At 43.3% G+C, this 22,088-nt stretch overlaps 1 protein-coding gene across 1 annotated transcript in view; it reads right to left on the reverse strand.

Moving 5' to 3' along the window:
- Window positions 1-22,088, reverse strand: part of SPTBN5 (spectrin beta, non-erythrocytic 5) — a gene marked incomplete at its 3' end in the record, with an annotated part of 110,582 nt that overhangs the window by 14,155 nt on the left and 74,339 nt on the right. Inside the window, 12 exon segments of the mRNA XM_074284787.1 lie at window positions 1,110-1,366; window positions 1,486-1,623; window positions 8,731-8,877; window positions 10,383-10,473; window positions 11,550-11,722; window positions 14,609-14,686; window positions 15,521-15,709; window positions 17,451-17,613; window positions 18,230-18,351; window positions 19,030-19,143; window positions 20,483-20,597; window positions 20,791-20,906. Of these exon segments, the coding sequence (XP_074140888.1) occupies window positions 1,110-1,366; window positions 1,486-1,623; window positions 8,731-8,877; window positions 10,383-10,473; window positions 11,550-11,722; window positions 14,609-14,686; window positions 15,521-15,709; window positions 17,451-17,613; window positions 18,230-18,351; window positions 19,030-19,143; window positions 20,483-20,597; window positions 20,791-20,906 (1,703 nt within the window).

Here is a 22,088-nt window from a genome sequence, read left to right on the forward strand (position 1 = left end):
CTGCATCTGCTCCCCAGACACCCTGGCTTTCTTCAGGGCTCAATTCAAACCTCACCTTCTGAGAAGAAAGCTTTCTTGGTTCTCCCTTTACCTCCAGGTCCTTCCCTCTGAGATGATCTTCCACTGTCCCTATACAAATCTTATGTGTGAACGTCTTTCTCCCAAGTTTTTCTCCTCTTAGAATGTAAGCCTCTTTTCTTTCTTTCTTTCTTTTTCTTTCTTTCTTTCTTTCTTTCTTTCTTTCTTTCTTTCTTTCTTTCTTTCTTTCTTTCTTTCTTTCTTTCTTTCTTTCTTTCTTTTTCTTTCTTTCTTTCTTTCTTTTTCTTTCTTTCTTTCTTTCTTTCTCTCTCTCTCTTTCTTTCTTTCTCTCTTTCTTTCTTTCTTTCTTTCTTTCTTTCTTTCTTTCTTTCTTTCTTTCTTTCTTTCTCTCTTTCTTTCTCTCTTTTTCTCTCTTTCCCTCCCTCCTTCCCTCCCTCCCTTCCTTCCTCCTTCTTTCCCTCCTTCCTTCCTTCCTTCCTTCCTTCCTTCCTTCCTTCCTTCCTTCCTTCTTTCCTTCCTTCCTTCCCTTCCTTCCTTCCTTCCTTCCTTCCTTCCTTCCTTCCTTCCTTCCTTCCTTCCTTCCTTCCTTCCTTCCTTCCTTCCTTCCTTCCTTCCTTCCTTCCTTCCTTCCTTCCTTCCTTCCTTCCTTCCTTCCTTCCTTCCTTCCTTCCTTCCTTCCTTCCTTCCTTCCTTCCTTCCTTCCTTCCTTCCTTCCTTCCTTCCTTCCTTCCTTCCTTCCTTCCTTCCTTCCTTCCTTCCTTCCTTCCTTCCTTCCTTCCTTCCTTCCTTCCTTCCTTCCTTCCTTCCTTCCTTCCTTTGCCTTTCTTTGTGTCCCCAGAGTCTAGTACTGTGCCTGGCTTAGTAAGTGCTTAATATTTGCTTGTGAACTGATCAAAAAAATAGAGTCCCCAAAGAGAGAGATGAACAGGGTAGATAAAACCTAGAGAGGGATTTTCTTGAGATATTTCCCTTTGGAGAAGAAAAATTAGAAGCTGAAAAGGGGAGTAAAGTGACAGAGGAAATCTGAACCACAGGAATACAGGACGCAGGTGGAAGAAGCTGCTGCCCACCTCTGTAGCAGCCGCTGGGCCTGTTCTTCCATCTGCCCAGCGAGGAAGTGATTTTCCGAGCCAAAGGCCTGGGCCTGTTCCATCAGCGCCTGCACCAGGCCCCCCAGAGCCTCCATGTTTGCCTCCAGCTCCCTGTGGGTTGCCAGCAGCTCCTTCACACCTGCTAAGTCCTGCCCACCCAGGGGAGCCTGAAGCTCCTCCTCCATGTTCTCCAGCCACCTCTCCACCTCCTTCACTTTCCTTTGGAAATGCAGGGCCTAGAAGAGAGGAGAGACTAGATGGCACATGGGAGGAAGGGGAGAAGCTCCACCTTTACGGTCCCCTCCACTGGCTTAGCTTTGGCCTGGTCCCGCCCCCTCCACAGCATCACCCCCACCTTATAAGCATCCTGTAATTTGGTTCCCTTCTTGACACAGTTGGCTTGCAGCTGACTCCAGAGACCTTGTATCTCTTGCAGCCGCTCCTGAATGGTCTCCAGGGCAGGATGCCCCTCCTTCAGCAGTTTCTCCCCTTCCTGAAACCCAAAAGAAGAGCAGATCTCCTTTTAGCCCAGGTGGTAGTGCAGGGATGGTGGCAGAGGGCTGGAATCAACACTAAGAGCTGCTTGGCCCAGCGCTTCTTGGGGCGGTTCCTGGAACAGACCCTGCCTCAGTCTGCCTGTTTTTTCCCTCGCTATAACTTGTTCTGCTTTCCCTCCCCACCCCTGTCTCCTCTGTCTCCTAGCACCCCCACTTTCTTCTTTTTTTAAATTTATTTTATAATTATAACATTTTTTGACAGTACACATGCAAAGGTAATTTTTTATCCCTTGTACTCCCTTCTGTTACGAATTTTTCCCCTCCTTCCCTTTACCCCCTCCCCTAGATGGCAGGCATTCCCATACATATTAAATGTTATAGTATATCCTAGGTACAATATATATGTGCAGAACCGAATTTTGTTGTTGTTGTTGTTGCAAAGGAAGAATTGTATTCGGAAGGTAAAAATAATCTGGGAGAAAAACAAAAAATGCTAACAGTATACACTCATTTCCCAGTATTTCTTCTCTGGGTGTAGCTGATTCTTTCCATCATTGATCAAATGGAATTGGATTAGCTCTTCTCTGTATTGAAAATATCATCAGAATACGTCCTCATACAGTATCATTGTTGAAGTGTATAATGTTCCCCTAGTTCTACTCATTTCACTCAGCATCAATTGATGTCTCTCCAGGCCTCTCTATATTCCTCCTGCTGGTCATTTCTTACAGAACAATAATATTCCATTGTTAGGATTACTAAGTGAGAACTGAGGTTGTCTGGACAGTGACAAGGTGAGAATTCAGGTTTTCTGGACAATTACAAGGTGAGAACTCAGGTTGACTTGATAGAGGGGGCAAGCTCATTGGCTGGGGTGGTTCTTCCCAGAAGCCCTTGCATTATCCCACGCCCATTCTCTGGGAGGATAAAAGAGACAGCACTGGGCGCAGAGAGCAGATCGGCCTGGAGAAGGATAAGAGCTGGAGGAGATTCAGAGCCAGGATTCAAGAAGAGAGACTCTGCATTACATCAGCCCTGACGGGGCTCTCTGCAGGAAGGGAAGTCACCTCTAAGGACAAGAGTTAACAGCAACTGTCTGAAGACAACGGTTCACTACAGGAAGAAGAATCTGTCTGAAAGATTTGAGTAGACACAGCATATCTCTTCCCAGAGAGCGATCCAGCAGCTTCTAGAGACGACAGCACGCTACAATTGGCGCCCAACGTGGGGCAAGGACTTTTGCTTATCCTGACAAGAGGAGCTAGACCAGACCTTCGCAATTTGGCGCCCGAACAGGGACAGACACGGTCCTGATTCCGGTGGAAAAGCTTCTGATCTAGATCTCAGTCTCTCTGACCCAGAACCGTGAGTAACGAGGAAACTTTGTTAAAGATTAAGTGAGCGTGCTAATAGATAAATAAGGAACTTAACTTGTTAAGGGCTAAACCAGGAATCTCTTATAGCTGAAATGGGGCAGATGTTAGCTATATTCAATCCCTGGACCTCAGCCGACTCATCCCCAGCCCCAGAAGCAACCTCAGCTCCACCCCCATTCAGGAGTGGTACTATAGAGAGTATAATCAACATAATTGAGGAGCAGAGTTTACTTGTAACCTGGGTACAGATTGCTAAACTCTTGGCTGCATTAAGACGCACATCCCCTTGGTTCTTAGAGGAAGAAAAGATAGATGTAGATAAATGGAAGCTAGTGGGATATGAAATGAAAGAATTTCAAGCAAAAAATGGGCCTCGTTCAATTTCTGCAGAAGTATTTTATATCTACAACATAGTTCAATTAGCCTTAAACTATCAAGCAAGTTGTAAGAGAAGGAAAAGTTTTAAAAATGAACAGAGGAGGAAGTGTGAGGAAAAAAGGAAAGATCAAGATCTTTCCCTAGAGCAAGAGGATTTAAATGAGGAATTAGGGTATGATTCTCTTGAAGAAGCTTCAACCCTGCCTAGAGAACAGATTATTGACAGGCCCACATCAACCCCACCTTCAGAGATGGAGGAAGAAAGAGAGGAAGAGGCAGAAACACAAACAGAATTGCCTGTGAAGCAGCCTAAGCCTATGACAAGATTAGAAAAAGCATTGGTTAAAGCTAAGAGAGAAGGACAGGATATAAGTGATTTTATACATGCATATCCTGTGATTGAAAATACTGACTCTGTAGGTAAAAAAAGGAGAAGATATGCACCTTTAGATTTGAATAAAATTAAGGATTTGAAAAAAGGTTGTACCCTTTATGGGGCTACATCAGCTTATGTTAAAATGTTACTAGATGGTTTGTCTTATGAAGTCCTAACCCCAAATGATTGGAAATCCATAGCAAGGATATGCCTGGAACCTGGAGAAAATTTATTATGGCTTTCGGAATTTCATGAATTATGTAAAATTCAAGTCAGATGCAATTTGGAAATAGGAGTTAACACACAATTCACTTTTGAGCACTTGGCTGGTGAAGGTCGGTATGGAGAGAATTCAGAACAGACTGATTATACCATGACAATATATGAACAAATTGCTAAGGCTGCAATAAAAGCTTGGGGTGTCCTTCCTGGACAGAAAGATCGTGGAGAGGCTTTCACTAAAATACAGCAAGGTCCCAATGAACCTTTTGCAGATTTTGTGGGACGTTTGCAAACTGCTGTCAAAAGAACTATTGGAGAAAATTCAGCTACAGAAATAATGACCAGACATCTGGCTAAGGAAAATGCCAATGAGATTTGCAAAAGAATTATATGGGGATTAGACAAAGATGCTCCTTTAGAGGAGATCATAAGACGCTGTGCTACAGTGGGAACAAATGCTTTTTACACCCGGGCAATGATGAATGTGGAAAGACAGGGTCCCTCCTGGCAAGGGACTTCTAGAGAAACTCGGCGATGTTTTCAATGTGGAAAAATTGGACATCTAAGAGCTCAGTGTAGGTATGGAGATACAGTGAGAAGACAGGGTGAGAGAAGACCTAAAACCCCATGTCCAAAATGCAACAGAGGACTCCATTGGGCATCAGAGTGTAAACTAATTCAGGGAAATAGGATGAGGGGCCCAGATCCAGGGCCCCAGGCAAAAAAGACTTGGGGCATGATGGCAGCTGATGTTACACCTAAAGAGCCTTTAGAAGGTCAGGACTCTGATTTGATCAACCAGCAGAAAAGCAATCACATGGTAGAAAGGGATTACCTGATAAGTGAGCCAAAAGGCAATCAGATTGCAAAAATGGATTACACTTGGGGAGAATACAGGCCTTTTAAACCAACAGGGCTGTGTCCAGTGCAAACAACTCCAATGTAATTGCCAGATGATGAGAAGAGATTTAGAAAGTGGTAAATAGAAGAAAATTAGATAGGTTAACTGTCTGGGAGAGAGGGTTTGCTAGTATTTTAACAGACAGAAGAAAACAGATGAAGAAGGAATCAGATGGGTGCCAACGAGTCATATTCGCCTTGTCCATCAGAGAGAGACAGAAAAAGAGAAAAACCTCAAAATAAAGGAGAAGATCTAAGAAACATCTGACACTGAAAGAGCATGGATAATAAGAAGACTGTTAAAGAACTTTAAAAACCAGCAGGAATCATTGGACTTCCTCACACAAGATGAGAATAATGGACAATGGACTTATGGACATTTATAAATTTTCAATTTATGATTATTTGATTATGTTATATACTTCTAGCATGCGTTATGTTACTATGTTACTATATGCTTATGTAATTTATGTAATTATCTGTAATACTTCCCATATTGATGGATTTATGTTTCAAGGTCATGACTGTCCTATGTTCTAAATCAAAAGAAAGGGGGAGATGTTAGGATTACTAAGTGAGAACTGAGGTTGTCTGGACAGTGACAAGGTGAGAATTCAGGTTTTCTGGACAATTACAAGGTGAGAACTCAGGTTGACTTGATAGAGGGGGCAAGCTCATTGGCTGGGGTGGTTCTTCCCAGAAGCCCTTGCATTATCCCACGCCCATTCTCTGGGAGGATAAAAGAGACAGCACTGGGCGCAGAGAGCAGATCGGCCTGGAGAAGGATAAGAGCTGGAGGAGATTCAGAGCCAGGATTCAAGAAGAGAGACTCTGCATTACATCAGCCCTGACGGGGCTCTCTGCAGGAAGGGAAGTCACCTCTAAGGACAAGAGTTAACAGCAACTGTCTGAAGACAACGGTTCACTACAGGAAGAAGAATCTGTCTGAAAGATTTGAGTAGACACAGCATATCTCTTCCCAGAGAGCGATCCGGCAGCTTCTAGAGACGACAGCACGCTACATTCCATAACATTCATATACCATAATTTACCCAACCATTCTCCAATTGATGGACATCCATTCACCTTCCAGTTTCTAGCCACTATGAAAAGGGCTGCCACAAACATTTTGGCACACACAGGTCCCTTTCCACTCTTTAGTATTTCCTTGGGATATAAACCCAGTAGTAGTATGGCTGGGTCAAACAGTTTGATAACTTTTTGGGCTTAGTTCCAAATTGCTCTCCAGAATGGTTGGATTCTTTCACAACTCCACCAACAATGCATCAGTGTCCCAGTTTTCCCACATCCCCTCCAACATTCATCATTATTTGTTCCTGTCATCTTAGCCAATCTGACAGGTGTGTAGTGGTATCTCAGAGTTGTCTTAATTTGCATTTCTCTGATCAATAGTGATTTGGAACACTCTTTCATATGAGTGGAAATAGTTTCAATTTCATCATCTGAAAATTGTCTGTTCATATCCTTTGACCATTTATCAATTGGAGAATGGTTTGATTTCTTATAAATTAGAGTCAATTCTCTGTATATTTTGGAGATGAGGCCTTTATCAGAACCTTTAACTGTAAAAATGTTTTCCCAATTTGTTACTTCCCTTCTAATCTTGCTTGAATTAGTTTTATTTGTACAAAAACCCCCACTTTCTTTAAGACTCAGCTCCAATGACATCTCCAGCAGCTCTTCCTTGCTGCTAGAGATTTCCCATCCAAGGTTACCTTCCATCCAGTCTGCATGAGACTTCTATGTTCCTTGTCTCCCCCAATGCAATGTAAGCTCCTTGAAGGCAAGAACTGTTTTTGCCTATCTTTATATCTCCTGTGCCTGGCACAGGAGGCAGCTGTATCTACTATGCGCCTGGCACAGGAGGCAGTTGTACCTACTATGCGCCTGGCACAGGAGGCAGTTGTACGTACTATGCGCCTGGCACAGGAGGCAGTTGTACCTACTATGCGCCTGGCACAGGAGGCAGTTGTACGTACTATGCGCCTGGCACAGGAGGCAGTTGTACCTACTATGCGCCTGGCACAGGAGGCAGTTGTACCTACTATGCGCCTGGCACAGGAGGCAGTTGTACCTACTATGCGCCTGGCACAGGAGGCAGTTGTACCTACTATGCGCCTGGCACAGGAGGCAGTTGTACCTACTATGCGCCTGGCACAGGAGGCAGTTGTACCTATTATGCGCCTGGCACAGGAGGCAGTTGTACCTACTATGCGCCTGGCACAGGAGGCAGTTGTACCTACTATGTGCCTGGCACATGGTAGGTGCTTAATAAATTCTTGTTCAGATGTGTCTGACTTTTGGTGACCCCATTTGGGTTTTCTTGGAGAAGGTACCAGAGTGGTTTGCCATTTCCTTCTCTGGCTTATTTTATAGAAGGGGAAACTGAGGCAAACAGTGTAAGTGGCTTGCCCAGAGTCACACATCCAGTGAATGTCCGAGACTAGGTGTCAGGTTCTACTAACTATGTGCTAGTTAACTAATTGACTTCCAGTACCTTATCTGGGAAATCTCCCTCTTTTAGAATGGTATAGCTTCATTCATCCAACAAGCAATTATTAAGTACCTCTGTATGCTAGGCATTATGCCAGGTATTGACTAGTTTGGGGAGAGAGAAATATGTGTGAACAAAATATAGTCAGTCTTGAAATGGGCTAGCTCTGGATCCAGCTCGGGGAGACAAAGAATAAAAGGCAATGGCTTTGTCCTTGGGAGCTTGGATTGTACCAGGGACAAACACATGTACACAGCTATGTCACAACAAAATATGTACCCAATGAATGTGGAGTCATGTTTTAGGGAGGGGGCATGAACAATGGGGGGCTGTGGGGAGGAAAAGCCTCATGGGGGATGTGGTCTTGGGCTGAACCTTGAAGGAAGCTGGAGATTCCAAGAGGTGAAAGTGAAGGAGAGGATTGGGGGGGGGGGGGCACAGCCTGGACAAATGCATGGAGAGAGAAAATAGAACAACATGTAAAAGAATCTCAGATAAACTATTGGGTTGAAATGAAGAGTGTGTAAGGGGAGTAAATGGTTTAGGGCTGAAGCCAGACTTTTAAGGGCTTTAGGTATTATGGCTAAAAAGCAGAGTTTAAATCGATGACAAGACTTGTCGATTAGATATGGAGCTGATTAACTCCATAGATAATGAGCCTGGAGTCAAGAAGCCCTGAGTTCAAATGTGGCCTCAAACACCAGCTGTAAGACCCTGCTCAAGTCACTTAACTCTGTTTGCCTCAGTTTCCTCAACTGTAAAATGAGCTGGAGAAGGAAATGGCAAGTTACTCCAGTGTCTCCAAATCCTCCAAAATGGAATCAGAAGGGGTCAGACAGGGCTGAAATGACTAGATAACGACAGTTAGGGGGACAGGGGAGAGGAAAGAGATGAGAATGACTTTGACATTGTGAATCTGGGGAAGCAGAAGGATGGGAGTGCCCTCAACAGAAAAAGGAAGTTAGGAAGCCATTACATTCTGGAAGGAAATCCCAGCTGATCATAGATTTAGAGCTGAAAGAAATCTCCCAGGCCATTAAGTCTGACATTTTACAGATGAAGAGACTGAAGTTAAATAGCCTACGTGTCTGAGGCAGGATTTTAACTCATGTCTTTCTTCTGACTCCTGGTCCATCATTCTGCCCATTGGGCCACCTATCCATGTGGAACATCTCCATGGACATGTTGTGTGTGATATGACCATAGCACATCTAATTAGAGATGTCCAGTAGGCAGTCCAGGGCAGGACTCTGGGCCTCCTGTAGCTCTGGCAGCTTATGGTTTGCTGGTATCCCATCCTCACCAACACACGTGTCCTCTCCCTGGGAGCCCTTACTGTTTGCAGTCTCTGAAGCTGGGCAGCATTGGCATCCAGCTCAGCCTGAAAGCTCTGGTGCTTCCGCAGCTGGGCCTGCAGGGTTCTAGAGTCCCGCCAACCCTCGTCTAAGGCCACGAGGTTCTTCTCACCCAGCCACATGGACACCTAAAGGAGAGAAAGAACAAGGAGAGCTTCAAGGACTTGCTGCTTCCCCTCCCTCCCTTCCTTCCTTCCTTCCTTCCTTCCTTCCTTCCTTCCTTCCTTCCTTCCTTCCTTCCTTCCTTCCTTCCTTCCTTCCTTCCTTCCTTCCTTCCTTCCTTCCTTCCTTCCTTCCTTCCTCCCTTCTTCCCTTCCTCTCTTCCTCCATTCCTTCCTTCTTTTCTCTCTCCCTCCCTTCCTTCCTTTCTGTCTTTCAGTAATTTTATTTTTTTAAGTATTTTATTTTTCTAAATGCATGCAAAGGCAGTTATCAACATTCCCCTTTGCAAAATCTTTGCACATTTTTTCCCCTTTCCTCCCCCCATCCCAAGACAGCAAGCAATTCAATATAGGTTTAACATCTCCAATTCTTCTAAATATATTTCCTCATTCGTAATGCTATGCAAGAAAAATTAGATAAAAAGGAAAAAGAAACACAAAAAAGGGGGAAAAGCAACTAAGCAAACAAACAACAAAAAGGTAAAAATTATTTTGCTTTGATCCACAGTCAGTCTCTGTAGTTCTTTCTCTGGATGTGGATGGCACTTTCCATCACATGTCTATTAGAATTTCCTGATTTTTAATAGAGATATCTGTATCTGCCCTTAAACAGGGGATTCTGTCCTGTGGAATGATTCATAGATCTAGAATGAATTTTGGACAATTAGTGTTAAATTCTTACATCTAGAATGAGCTTACAATAATTAGATTCATAGGTCTATAATGAGTTTAGAAGAATTAGAATTCAATTTATGGATCTAGAATGAACAGAATAATTAGATTCAGACTCTTAGATCTAGAGTAAGCTTAGAATAATTAGAGTCATAGATCTAGAGTGAGCTTGGAAGAATTAGAATTAGATTCCTGGATTTAGAATCAGTTTAGAAGAATTAGATTGATGGATCTAGAATGAGTTTTGAAGGCTTAGATTCAGGGACTTAGAATAAGCTTAGAAAAATTAAATTTAAGGATCTAGGATGAAAAAAGAATTAGATGCATGGATCTAATATGAGCTTAGAATTAGAGTCATAAATCTAGAATGACCCTAGAACCATTAGATGCATAGATCTGGAATGAATTTAGAACAATTAGAATTAGATTTCTAGAGCTAGAATGATCTTAGAAGAATTAAATTCATGCATCTAGTATGAGCTTAGATTATTTAGGTTCACAGATCTAAAATGAATTTAGATGAGTTTAGAATTAGAATTAAATTCATAGATCTAGAATGAGTTTAAAAGATTAAAATTCAATTTGAGCCCTTTAGGCCAACCTCTTCCTTTTGCAAAAAGGCAGGTAAAGTGACTTGCCCAAAGTCATGTAGGCATCACAGACAGGATTTGAACCCAGTGCCAGTGTTCATCCACTGTACTCCAGGTTTCTCAGTGAGGTGACTCCCTCCCCACGTCTCCTTCCCACTGCTCCCCACAGGGGCCGAGACATGACCTGTGTACATAGAAGAATGATCCCACCTCCCAGCAGTCCTGCAGGAATCTGTGTAACTGCTGGAACAACTCGAGCTGGTGCCCTCGGGCCTGGATTCTCTCCAGCAGCTTCTCCTTCCTGCAGGGAGGCACAGGGTGAGAACGTGCCATTCTCCGCTGGGGCCGGGAAGGGCAGCATTCTACTCTGTATTGTACAAGAGCTCTCCCGTCGGGGATCGCTGTGAAGTAATGTCTCGGCTAGCTTCCCTTCATGAAAAAGACAAAACACTAAACCTGGAACTGGAGAATTTCAGAGTTGGAGTGACCTCGGTGGTTATTAGCCCAAGCCATACTAGGGGAATTTATCCCAATTAAATTTCTTTTTAAATAAAAGATTCATTTTTATTGAGAGCCTTTATTTTTACATCTTGTAATATATCCCTTTCCCTACTCCTACCCAGTGAGCCATCCCTTGTAACAAAGGATCCTAGGAAGAGGGAAGAAAAAATCTGACAGCCTGGGCAAAATCCCACCTCTACAGGTGAGGGAGGGAGCCCATTTTCTCATCCCCCCTTCAGGCTGAGCCTGGTCGTCGTGACAGACTACGTTCAGTTTGGGTCTTCCCCTGCCCCTTCATTCTTTCCATTCACCTTGTGGTGAGCATCTCATACACTCTTTTCCTGGCTCTGCTCAGTTTCACCTTTTTAGTCAGTACCTAGCCTGTCAAGGTCTCTTTTTGGATTTCCTTTGAAACATCAATAGTTCTTAATTCAATCTTTTGCATGTCTGTAACAGGGATCGGACACGGGCACAAACACTGCCTGTAAGCTTCATCTGGCGGTGCCATCTGAGCAAGTTAATGCTTTTGGAAGCAATTGGGGTTAAATGATTTGCCTAGGGTCACAAAGCTATTAAGTGTGAAAGGCTGCATTTGAACACAAGTTCTTCTGACTCCTGTATCACTGAGCTGCCTCATGTATAATTATTTTTCAAAGATGTGTAGATGTGGTGGGGAATGACCCATGACGGACAGCTGGAGAAATGAAGTTCCAAAAGGGTGACCAAGGACAGGACCCTGCTCATTCCTGCTGGGGATTCTCCTTCACATTCTCCAACCCTCACACAAATCCAACCTATGGAATCTCTTTGCCCACGGTCCTGGCTACCGCCATCCCAGAACACTCTCTTATCTGACCCCCTGAGCTTCAGAGGTACCTTGAAAGCAGCAGCTGACACTTGCTGGTGATCCGCTGGGCTTCAGGGTGCTGACTCCGATTCAGGTTGAGTGCCATGGTTTCCATGGCACTGATTTTCTCCAGTTGGGTGTCTAGCCCCTTCTCAAATTGCTCATGTTTCCACTGTAAGGTCTCCACGGTGGCCAAAGGATTCTATGGAGGACAGTTGAGAGAATCCAGATTTAGTCCAGTGTAACTTTCTCTGACCCAGCCATCATCCACTCAATGCAACTTATTCTACTCAAAGAAATATGGCCTCTAAGTCTTAGATTCCATTCTTCAATTATGACTACTCTGTTTGGTGAGAGCCTCTAAAAAGGCTTCCATAATTTCCCCAGTTATTAAAGCTTTTTCCCCTTCTCAAATTATCTTATATTTCCTTCTCTTTCTAAGTATTATATTCATTTCTCCCCTCATGGTAGAAACCTTTCTTTGAAGGTTGTAAGGATGAGAGGTTCAAGTTCTGGAACTATAAAAGTAGTCCTTGAGTCCTTGAAAACATGGCCTATTTTTTTTTTTTCTTTATATCCCCAATTCATGGCCAACTGTCTTGCATACAGTAGATCCTTTTTTGGATCTAAATTTATAGGGTTGGCTTGATTTGACTTAGGGATAAGGGAGAGAAAATCGCTTTCTTGGTACTTGTAACTGGGTTCATCCCTACAGGACTACCTCATCAAATTCCCAGGTACATCTCAGGCTGCCTACAAATGCCCCCTCTGGCATTACTAGCTAAATTGATCCTTGGCCCTCAGTGTCCTCATTCACAAAATGGGGATGGTAATAATACCTATAGTATCTATAGCATAGACAGCTTGACTTAGTGGATAGAAAACTGACTGGAACTAGGAAAATTTGGATTCAGATTTTGCCTCGGACATAAACAGATTATGTGACCATGGAAATGTCCCTTAATCTCTCAGTTCCTCAAACAACTCTCTAAGATGATGAACTGCAGAGAAACTGCCTGTCCACATTGGCTTGAACTCCCTTCACAGATGAAGCCATTGGTCTGGACTTGTTTAAAAAATGCTTCTCATTGGGCTGTTGGGAGGCTCAACTGAGTTCACATACGTAAAATGCTCTGCAAACTATAAATAGCTAAATAAATAACTATTATTTGTCTTGAAGTGAAGAAAAACTACTTACTAATGAAACTGACTTGGAAGATAACAGATTGTCCCTTCCTGGAAGTCTTTAAGCAGAGGCTGGATAATCATTTGCTGGATATATTGTAGAAGGGAACATATGGACAGTAATGATAATAATAGCTAAGATTTGTATAGTGTTTATTATGTCACGCACCATGCTAAGCACTTTATAATTGTTATCTTATTGGAACTTTGTAATAATCCTATGAGGAAGATACTATTATTTCCATTTTACAGATGAGGAAACCGAGGCAAACAAGGTTAAATGACTTGCCTAGGTCACACTCTAAGTGAATGTCTGAGGTTGGATTTGAACTCATATTTTCCTGACTCCAAGCTCAGCTGCTCTACCCATAGAATTGTCCTTATGGACTATTTGGCTTCTGAGGTCCCTTCGAGCTCTACACTTCTGAGATTCTATTAACTTTCTTATTTGCTCTTGAGAGAGCCATTTATTTTGCTTGTTGCCCTTCTTTGTGGTCCCAAAACACATAGTAAGGACTTAATGAATGTTTGCTAATTGATTGACTTCTGGTCTTCACACATTCCAAGTTCTGGTCAAACTGGACAAACAGGTATTCTCCTTATCCAATGGTCCACCTCCCTGTCTCTGCTCAGGCTGTCTTCCCAAACCCCCAGATGTAGAATCCATCTCTTCCTGTGAAGCAGCTGTAAAGGATCCTTTCTTTTTTCCCAGTAGAAGGCTAGATGCATAAATTGGAGACCAATTCCCTCCCTTCTCTTCCCCATCCCTTTACTTTGAAGGCTCTAGGGATGAGAAATTTAAGTTCTAGAACCATAAAAGTAGATAAAACATTTATTGTGGAAGACATTGAGCTAGGAACTGGGCGTGAGCAGATAATGAATGAATGAATAAATGAATGAGTTTATTTAGCAATTACTATCTATTTCTTTCATTTATTAAACACTTACTATGTACCTGGCATATAAGAGTACCAATGTGCAAACCTTTGGACTAGGAACTGGGCACAAATATACAATGAACAAAAAAGCATTTATTAAGCACTTTCTATGTTCCAAGTCCTGTGCTACCTTAGGGATATAAATGCAATGGTAAAAATAATTCCTGACATTGAGGATCTTAAATTAAGAAGTGTAGGAGTATATGTTTGTCAACTTTGAGAGACTTAGAAAGCTAATCAATACAATGATGAATCACTAGTCCCAGAAGACGCTTGATGAAACCTGCTTTCTATCTGACTGAGAATTGATGGGCTCAAAGTGAAGGATGTGACATATGTTTTTGGACATGGCCAATGAGCAAATTTATTTTGCCTGATGAGGTATATTTATGATGAGGACTTCCCCCTCCTCCCTTAGGCTCCTGCCTTTTTTTCCTTGAAGGGGAGAGGAAGAAGAAGGAAGAAGAGAAACTTTGTTAAATGAAAAAAATTTTTTAAAGAATTTGAATAAAATCAGATCAACTCAGTAACTGCCATTGTTCTTAGACAAAGCAATTAATCTATTCCCCCCCAAAAAAAATTAACTTTGAATCTAATAATTTTCCAAACCAGTGACCCTTTCTAGTCTTCTAAATGTAGTTTTTCCCTTTATAATTTAAATTTCTTGAGGGCAGTGACTATCTTTGCTGTTAACATTTTTATCTGCAGAACCTAACACTGTTTTGGGCACATAGCACATGCTTTAAAATGCTTTTAAATTAATTTTTTATTCATCAATTCATTGTTATCATATTTCCAGGTCTTGGCCCACAAGGAGAGGCTCTTATGTGCTTGGTACATAGTAAGTGCTTAACAAATGCTTTATTTGTCTCAATAAAGATTTGTTGAATAACGTTTTGAGTTTGGTTGGATTTGAAACACTAGTCTAGTTGATCTGTGTCCCTGTTTCCTGCCTGGTTACCTACACCCACATCTTCATTTTCCAGGAATGCTTCTTTGTTGTTGAGCCAACTTTCAATCTGCTCCACAGAGCTCAGGAACACCTATGGGAAGGAAGAGACATTTTAGCATAGGGGAATGGACGCTTAGGGATCAGTCTAGAGCCTAAATCAAGTCAGGAATGTGAGCAAAATATTATTATTCCCTTTTGTTCTGATTCTTCTTTCACAACGTAACTAATGTGGAAATGTGTTTATGGTTGTACATATATAACTTATCTCAGATTGCTTGTCATCTTGGGAAGGAAGGAGAGAAAAAATATGGAGCTCAAAATCTTATAAAAGTGAATGTTGAAAATTATTTTTTAAAGTAACTGGAAAATTTTTTTTAAATTATAGAGGAATGGGGAGTAATAATGATGCTCAAAACAAGGGAGTAAGAAAGAACTTTCAATGAAACATTTAAAAATAAACAGAAGTGAGAAAAGGAAATGTAGAAGGAGACACAGACAGACAAAGCATTGTTGCTACTATCTCAATGAATTTAACACATACTTTAAAGAAATCAAGCCAACAAACAAACAAAAAAGCAAAATAGAAGTCAGGAATTCTAGTTTCTAGCCTGGTATCTCAAGAGGAGCAAGTTGGTTGCAGCAAAGATTAAGTGAAATCCTGTCCAGCATTATGTCCCTCTTACCCACATGAAGGGGTTGCCTCTGTGCCAAGGGCAGGCCTGGTAACCAGGTCAGTTGCCAAGCTTGTATTGGGCAAACAGAATTGAAGATGCTGATTAATAGCTTTTGAGGACCACTGAAGGAATTATTGGCAAAGGAAACCACTTAGTTTTCCTTTCTACCAAAGTGAGGAGGAGCAGGTCCAGATGGGAACTGGGAAGGTGGAGGCCAGGGAAGAGCTGGCACGGAGGCTGGTTACACCCACCTGCAGATCCAAGGCCTGCTGCAGCTGCAGTCGATGCTCTTGCCAGCTCTCCTCCAGCCCAGTTAATTCGTGCTCAAAACTCTCCAGGGCCTGGCATATATCTGGGGCCATTGGGTGTCTGGCACCAAGCAGCTGGTTCCCAGTGCTTCGTATCAAGTCGATACTGTCTGCCCTGGCTGATAGCTCTGCCTGTAACAGGGAAGGGAGGAATTCAGGGTGGGCAGAAGGAACAGGTGCAGAGGGGTCCAGGGAAAACAGGGGGCCGTAAATCCAAAGGGCTGAAAAGGAACCACACTGCCCGCTTCTCTACAGAAAGCTGAGGGACTTAAATGCAAAATGAGGCAAATCTGCTGTGAGATTTTGTTCTCCTAAACTAAGAAGGTAGTTTTTCATTGCTCACATGAACTGATGCTGAGTGAAGTGAGTGACCAAGGAACATTGTACACAGTAACAGCAAGATTATGATGATTAACTATGATAGATTTAATTCTTCTCAACAATACAGTGATCCAAGACAATACCAATAGACTTGGGATAGAAAATGCCATCCACATACTGAAAGAGAATGATGGAGGCTGAATGAAGATCGAAACATATAATTTTCACCTTTTTTTGTTTCCTTTTTCCTTTCTTTGATTTTTTCCACAATATGACAAATATAGAAATATATTTAAAATGATTGTACATGCATTTCTCTCTCATTTTTTTTTCTTGTGCAGCATGACAATTGTGGAAATATGTATAGAAGAATTGCACATGTTTAACATATATTTGATTACTAAGGGAGAAGAGAGGAAAAAATTTGTAGCACATTTTGCAAGGGTGAATGCTGAAAACTATCTATGCATATATTTGAAAAGAAAAAGTAAAAATAAAAAATTTATTGTACATGTATAACCCATATTAGATTACTTGCTATCTTGGGGAGGCAGAAGGTAAGAAAGGGAGGGAGAAAAAAAATTTGGAACTCAAAATCTTACAAAAATGAATGTTGAAAACTATCTTTACATATAATTGGAAAAAGAAAATAGTAGTGAGAAAAAAAAATCATTCAGTGGGAAGAGAGGACAATGGGAAGGAGAGGCAGTAAATGCCTGAAAAAACAAATTATTTAATTAAAAAATTTTTTTAATTAGCCATAATAGAGTGGTCCAATTATTTTTCTTTATTTAATAAAGTAAAATGTTTGGGACAGCTCGATGGAGAAGCAGATAGAGCACACCCAAATATAGCCTCAGACACTTAACAATTCCAATCTGTGTGACCCTAGGCAAGTCACTTAATCTCAACTACCTGAGAGAGAGAGAGACAGAGACAGAGACAGAGAGGCAGAGACAGAGAGAGAGAGAGAGAGGAGAGAGACAGAGAGAGAGAGACAGAGACAGAGACAGAGAGAGAGAGGAGAGAGACAGAGAGAGAGAGACAGAGAGGATTTAGATTGTGTGAAGTGGAGAAGAAAATGACAGCAGTTGGGATAGTGGAATAAATAAGGAGATCTGGGGATAAAGGACCTGGAGAAATATTAGGGATGGGAATGGCACAAGAGTCAAAAGTCAGTTCACTTCATTTCAGTCATGTCTGACTCTCCCCATCTGGGTTTGCCATTTCCTTCTCCTGATGAGAAAAACAGGGTTAAGTGACTTGCCCAGGGCCACACAGCTATCTCTGTAGCCACGCTCCATCTAGTGCCCCCCAAAATCAGAGGAGCTGGGTTCAAATCCTACCTCTGACCCTTACCACCTTTGTGACTTTTAACAAACCTCACAAATTTCCTTGTTTGCAAAGTAAAGGAGTTGAACTAGATGGCCTCCAAGGTCCTTCTACCTCCAAATCTGTGATTCTCAGCTGGGGGCAAAGGTTAAGTATGAGGGAAGTAGAGGACTAAGATTAGAGGGAAGAAGCTGGCCAGGGGCAGACGTGCCCTGCTGACCTGGAGCTCCTGGTGCTCCTCCATCAGACCTCTGGCCTCTGCAGGACTGCTGGGAAGCCTTTCCATCTCCATCTTAGTCTTCAGGCCTCGCATCCAGCCTAGCAGTTCTCGGAGCCTGGTGAGTAACTTCTGTCCTTGGTGTGCAGAGTCCAGTTTCTCCCTCCTGCCCGCAGGGATGATCAGTCAGACCTAGGCAGAGGCAGAACTAACCCAGGCACCGGGGTGCTGCCCCAAGGCCCCAACATGAAAATTTGCTTCTTCCCTAGGATGGTCATATGGGGGGTGTAGGAGCTGCAGGAGACTGTAAATCTTGGAGAAGGCAGATCTTCTGTTCCAGGCCCCCATCCCCCATGATAGTGATCACAGAGAAGAGCACAGCTGCCTAGCTCTGGTTCCTCCCCGGACCAGACACACACATCCCATTCCTGGGTCCTGCTCTTCTCCCCCACTCCCTAATTCTGGCTTACATATGTCCGGCCAGATCAGGTGATCTGTGTGCTACATTTGGAGTACCCTGGAATCTTTGTTAAATGATTGGAATTGCCCTGCATCATTCCTCTTGTAAACGCTCAACTCCTCTGTCCTGCTCTTCTTTCTTACCGGACTCCCCTACAATGTCTCCCTTTAACATATCCCGTCACTGCTAAAACGGCTTTAGGGGCCTAGATTAGTGATATAGGGGTCTGGGGAACCCCCAGGGCAAATGAAAATGGAAAAATGCAGAGACAGGGTGGGTGTAGGAGAAGTGAAAAGTGGGAGGGCTCTGCAAAGGTCCGTACCTTTGTCTGGCCTGGGCCTGCAGCCTCTGCCAGCTGTTGTTCAATTCTAGTTGTTTACTGAGGAGGGCTTGGGCTGCCTCGGGGCTACGCTGACACAGACGGCTCACCTCCTGCTCCAGGGGCTACAGAAGAAGAGATGGCAGAGTGGGATCCTCGCCCCGGGGGGGCCAGGACAGGGTGCAGCCTCTGTGCTCAGGAGCTACTCACGCTATGGGATAAGCACTGGGGCTGACTTTACTTTGGGAGGTGGGACAGGTAGAAAAAGTGCTGTCTTTGTCAGGGTCCTGTGGTAACAGGTGGGTGCTCCTGCGGGTCAGGGCAGCTAGGTGGTGCTGGGGGGAAGAGTGCCAGGCCCAAGATCAAAAAGACTCATCCTTCTGAGTTCAGATCTGGCCTCATATACTTATTAAATGTGTGGCCCTAAGCGATCACAACTCTGTGTGCCTCAATTCCTCATCTGTACAATGAATTGGAGGAGATGGCCAACTACTCCGGTATCTTTGCCAAGAAAACCCCAGATGGGTCAGGAAGAATGTGCCACAACTGGAAATGACCGAACAACAGCTCCTGTGGGCCACGCATTCATTCAGTTAACGTGCATGTATTAAGTGCCAACTATATGCATCCTTAGGCCTTCTGAGATTCGCCATTTTCCAGTAGCTGCATTCTTAGGAACTCCAGGCCTTTCCATCCACCTATAACTGATGTCTTCCTAAGGACTCCCCGTCCTGCCTGGGGCTCTATGGAGGGAGGATAATAGCATGGAGCGCCGAGTCACGCTTCCAGAGTCCTATCAGTACCTTCATCTGGGCCTGGATAACGCTGATTTCCCGATCCAGCTCTTCATGTTTTCTCAGCAGCCTCTCCACATCTTTCAAGTCCTTTCCATAATTAGGGACCTGCAGCAGAGCACTCTGTGAAGAGAGAGAGAGAGAGAGTCAATCAACCAAGAAGCTTTTATCAAGCACTTAATGCCTACCAGGCAGCAGCTAGGTGGTTGATAGAGTGCCAGCCAGGAGTCAGGAAGCCCTGAATTCAAAGATGGTCTTAGGGACTCATTGTGTGACCCTAGGCAAGTCACCTAATTCTGTCTGCTCACCTGTAAAATGAACTGGAGTTTCCTAAGGAAATGGCAAACCACTCCTGTATCTCTGCCAAGAAAACTCCAAATGAAGTCCTGGAGTCAGCATGATAATAGGGTGAGCAACAAGCAAATGTGCCAGGCGCTGCGCTAAGCAGTGGGGACATACAGAAAGGAAAACCCTGGCCCCGCTCTCAAGGAACCCACATTCTAACAGTGGAGACAACATGCAAACACCCAGTGCACATGGGGTAAACATGCAGCTTGTTAGTGGAAGACAGTCTGAGAGAGGAAGGCTCTAGCACTGAGGCGCCTGGGGAGGTGCCCTGCAGATTTAAGGCAAAAACCAATATTCAAAATGCATCTATTAAGCACCTACTGTGTAGTAGGAACTATGTTCAGTCCTGGGGATATGAAGAAGGGCAGTAGATGGCTAGTTCTTATGTAGAAATAAGACATACACAAGCCAAATTGGAGACAACCAAGGGAGGGAAGGCTGGCAGGAAGAAGGATCAGGATGAGATTCTGGCTGGGAACTGAAGGAAGCCAGGAGGAGAGATGAGCAGGGACAGCATTTCAGGTATTTCAGGATGGCCGGTAATGATCAGTAGAGAGATGGAGTAGATGGAGCATTGTCGGAGACCAGCGCCACTAGATCATGGAGGATGTGGAGGAAGGGAGTGAGGCCTAATTCAAATCAGCCTTCAAAGCTGGAGAATTTTATATTTGATTCTCGGTTTTGGAGAGACACTGGACTTTATTGTGTCAGGAGGCCATATAGAATACCTTTGTTTCAAGGATGGCCAAAGGAGACACTGACAGCCCAGACCACAAAGTGACCTAGACCCCAGCTCCTTAAACTGTGGTTCACAACTCTATGTTGGAGTCTAATAACCGAAGGTAAGGGCCATGAAATTGTGATTTATTTTCAGTGAACGTTTGATTTGTATTCCCGTTTTATATGTGTAATATATATATATATATATATATATACATGTACACATACTTAGGGTCATGTAAAAATTTCTTAGATGAAAAGGAGTAATTAGTGGAAAAGGTTTAAGAAGTCCTGATCTAAGGTAGGGAGCCAAGTGGGCTCCCAAGACCAGGCAGGCTTCTGCCTCCTCCTCCCCATTGTTTTTGCCTGGAATCGACATCTCCATATCCCTTACCTTCTCTCCAATCCTCTCCATGACATTGCTCAGCTCCTGGACTAGTGCATGCATCTCCAGGGCACCTTCTAGCTGTCGCTGGTATTGGAGGAGGTTGCCATGGAAATTATTCCATCTGCCAGGGTGAAGATGCAGGAGAAGAGATATTGATGGGGCTTAATTATGATTCTCATTTTAATCATTCCTGGGAATAAGCTAGTGGAGGGTTCATATCACTGGCACAGCTCTCCAATAATCCACCTTTTGAGTTTGCTGGCGACCTCCCTTTTCCACCCTTTTCCCTTCCCTCATCTCCCCTCAGAACTGGCCTTTCATTGAGCTGATTCTGTCTCTGGTAGATGATTCTGACCTCTTCTGGGTCCTGGCTTTTGAGCTGAAGGGACATGGCATTAATGGCCTTGATATGAGTATCATCCACTGTTTCCTGGCATAGGGGGAGAATCAAGATGTGAACTGAGGCCCACAGGAGAAAGTAGAGACCATAGATGATCATTATTTAAACTGGGCTGGTATATAAAGAGTTCAGGTCAGAGCTGAGAGGAAACAGGAAAGTACGAGAACCTGTGGGCACTGGATTTCCTTATCCTCCAGTTCCTGTACTTTTCTTGGGGTGGGGGTGTTCCTGCACATATACAATCTCCTCAGATGCCTGGAAAAATTGTTATTACTCAGAAAGGGGTGCTTGGTGGGTGGTGAAAGACAGGGGCAAGAACCACAGGTCACAGATTTAATGCTGAAAAGGATTTTTTTAGTCATTATGTCCACTCCTTTTATTTTACAGCCGGAGAAACTGAGGCCTAGAGAAGTTAAATTACTTATTGGAGACCACATAACTGATATATAGGAATTCTTCTCTTTGACTTTTAAAGCCTTCACAACTTGGGCTCCATGTGCCTCTTCAAATGTTATATACATTATTCCCCTTTCTGCTCTCTGAGGTTTAGCAGGCTTGCCCTAGGAGAGAAATGATTATTTTTTTCTTCTATTAATAGCCAAAATAGGATTAGGTAGTTTTTTCTTTGTATTTTTTTCATTCTGGGACCAGTCCTTGTAAGGGCAGTCAGAATTTGAAGAGAATTAATGGGGATTACTCTGATAACATTATTCTCAATCTTGGGCAGTCCCCACCCAACTACTTGAGTTTATTTCTGTTTAAAGAGCAAAGATAACTTGATCTAGATGAATTCCAACCTTAAAATCAGTTTCTTCCTCTTGGGCTGAGATAGTTTCCTTTGTCCAGGGTGCTGGAGGCGGCTCAATCTCAAGGATCAAGTAGGAGAGGAGCTAAAGACTTTTAGCTCACCTCCTCATTATTAAGACCTTAGCTTAAAAAGGCCAAGGTCTCTCATTGCATCCAGAGCCATCTCCAGTCATCCTAATCCATGCCTGGCCACTAGACCAGATGGCTCTGGAGGAGAACCTTGCACAGCCCTCCCTCACTTCAATCTAGTTCACTTGTATATCATGACCTTTCTGATGTCATGGTCCTCCTAGAGAATGAAACAGCAACAACCACAACAATAAATCCCTCATTATTGTTCACCAGTGGTGTTGCTCTCCCCCTATCAGGGGCACCCACTTTCCCAAAAGTATTTCAGCATTCCAT

This window comes from Sminthopsis crassicaudata, chromosome 2 (genome assembly GCF_048593235.1).
Source record: "Sminthopsis crassicaudata isolate SCR6 chromosome 2, ASM4859323v1, whole genome shotgun sequence".
Classification (NCBI taxonomy): domain Eukaryota; kingdom Metazoa; phylum Chordata; class Mammalia; order Dasyuromorphia; family Dasyuridae; genus Sminthopsis; species Sminthopsis crassicaudata.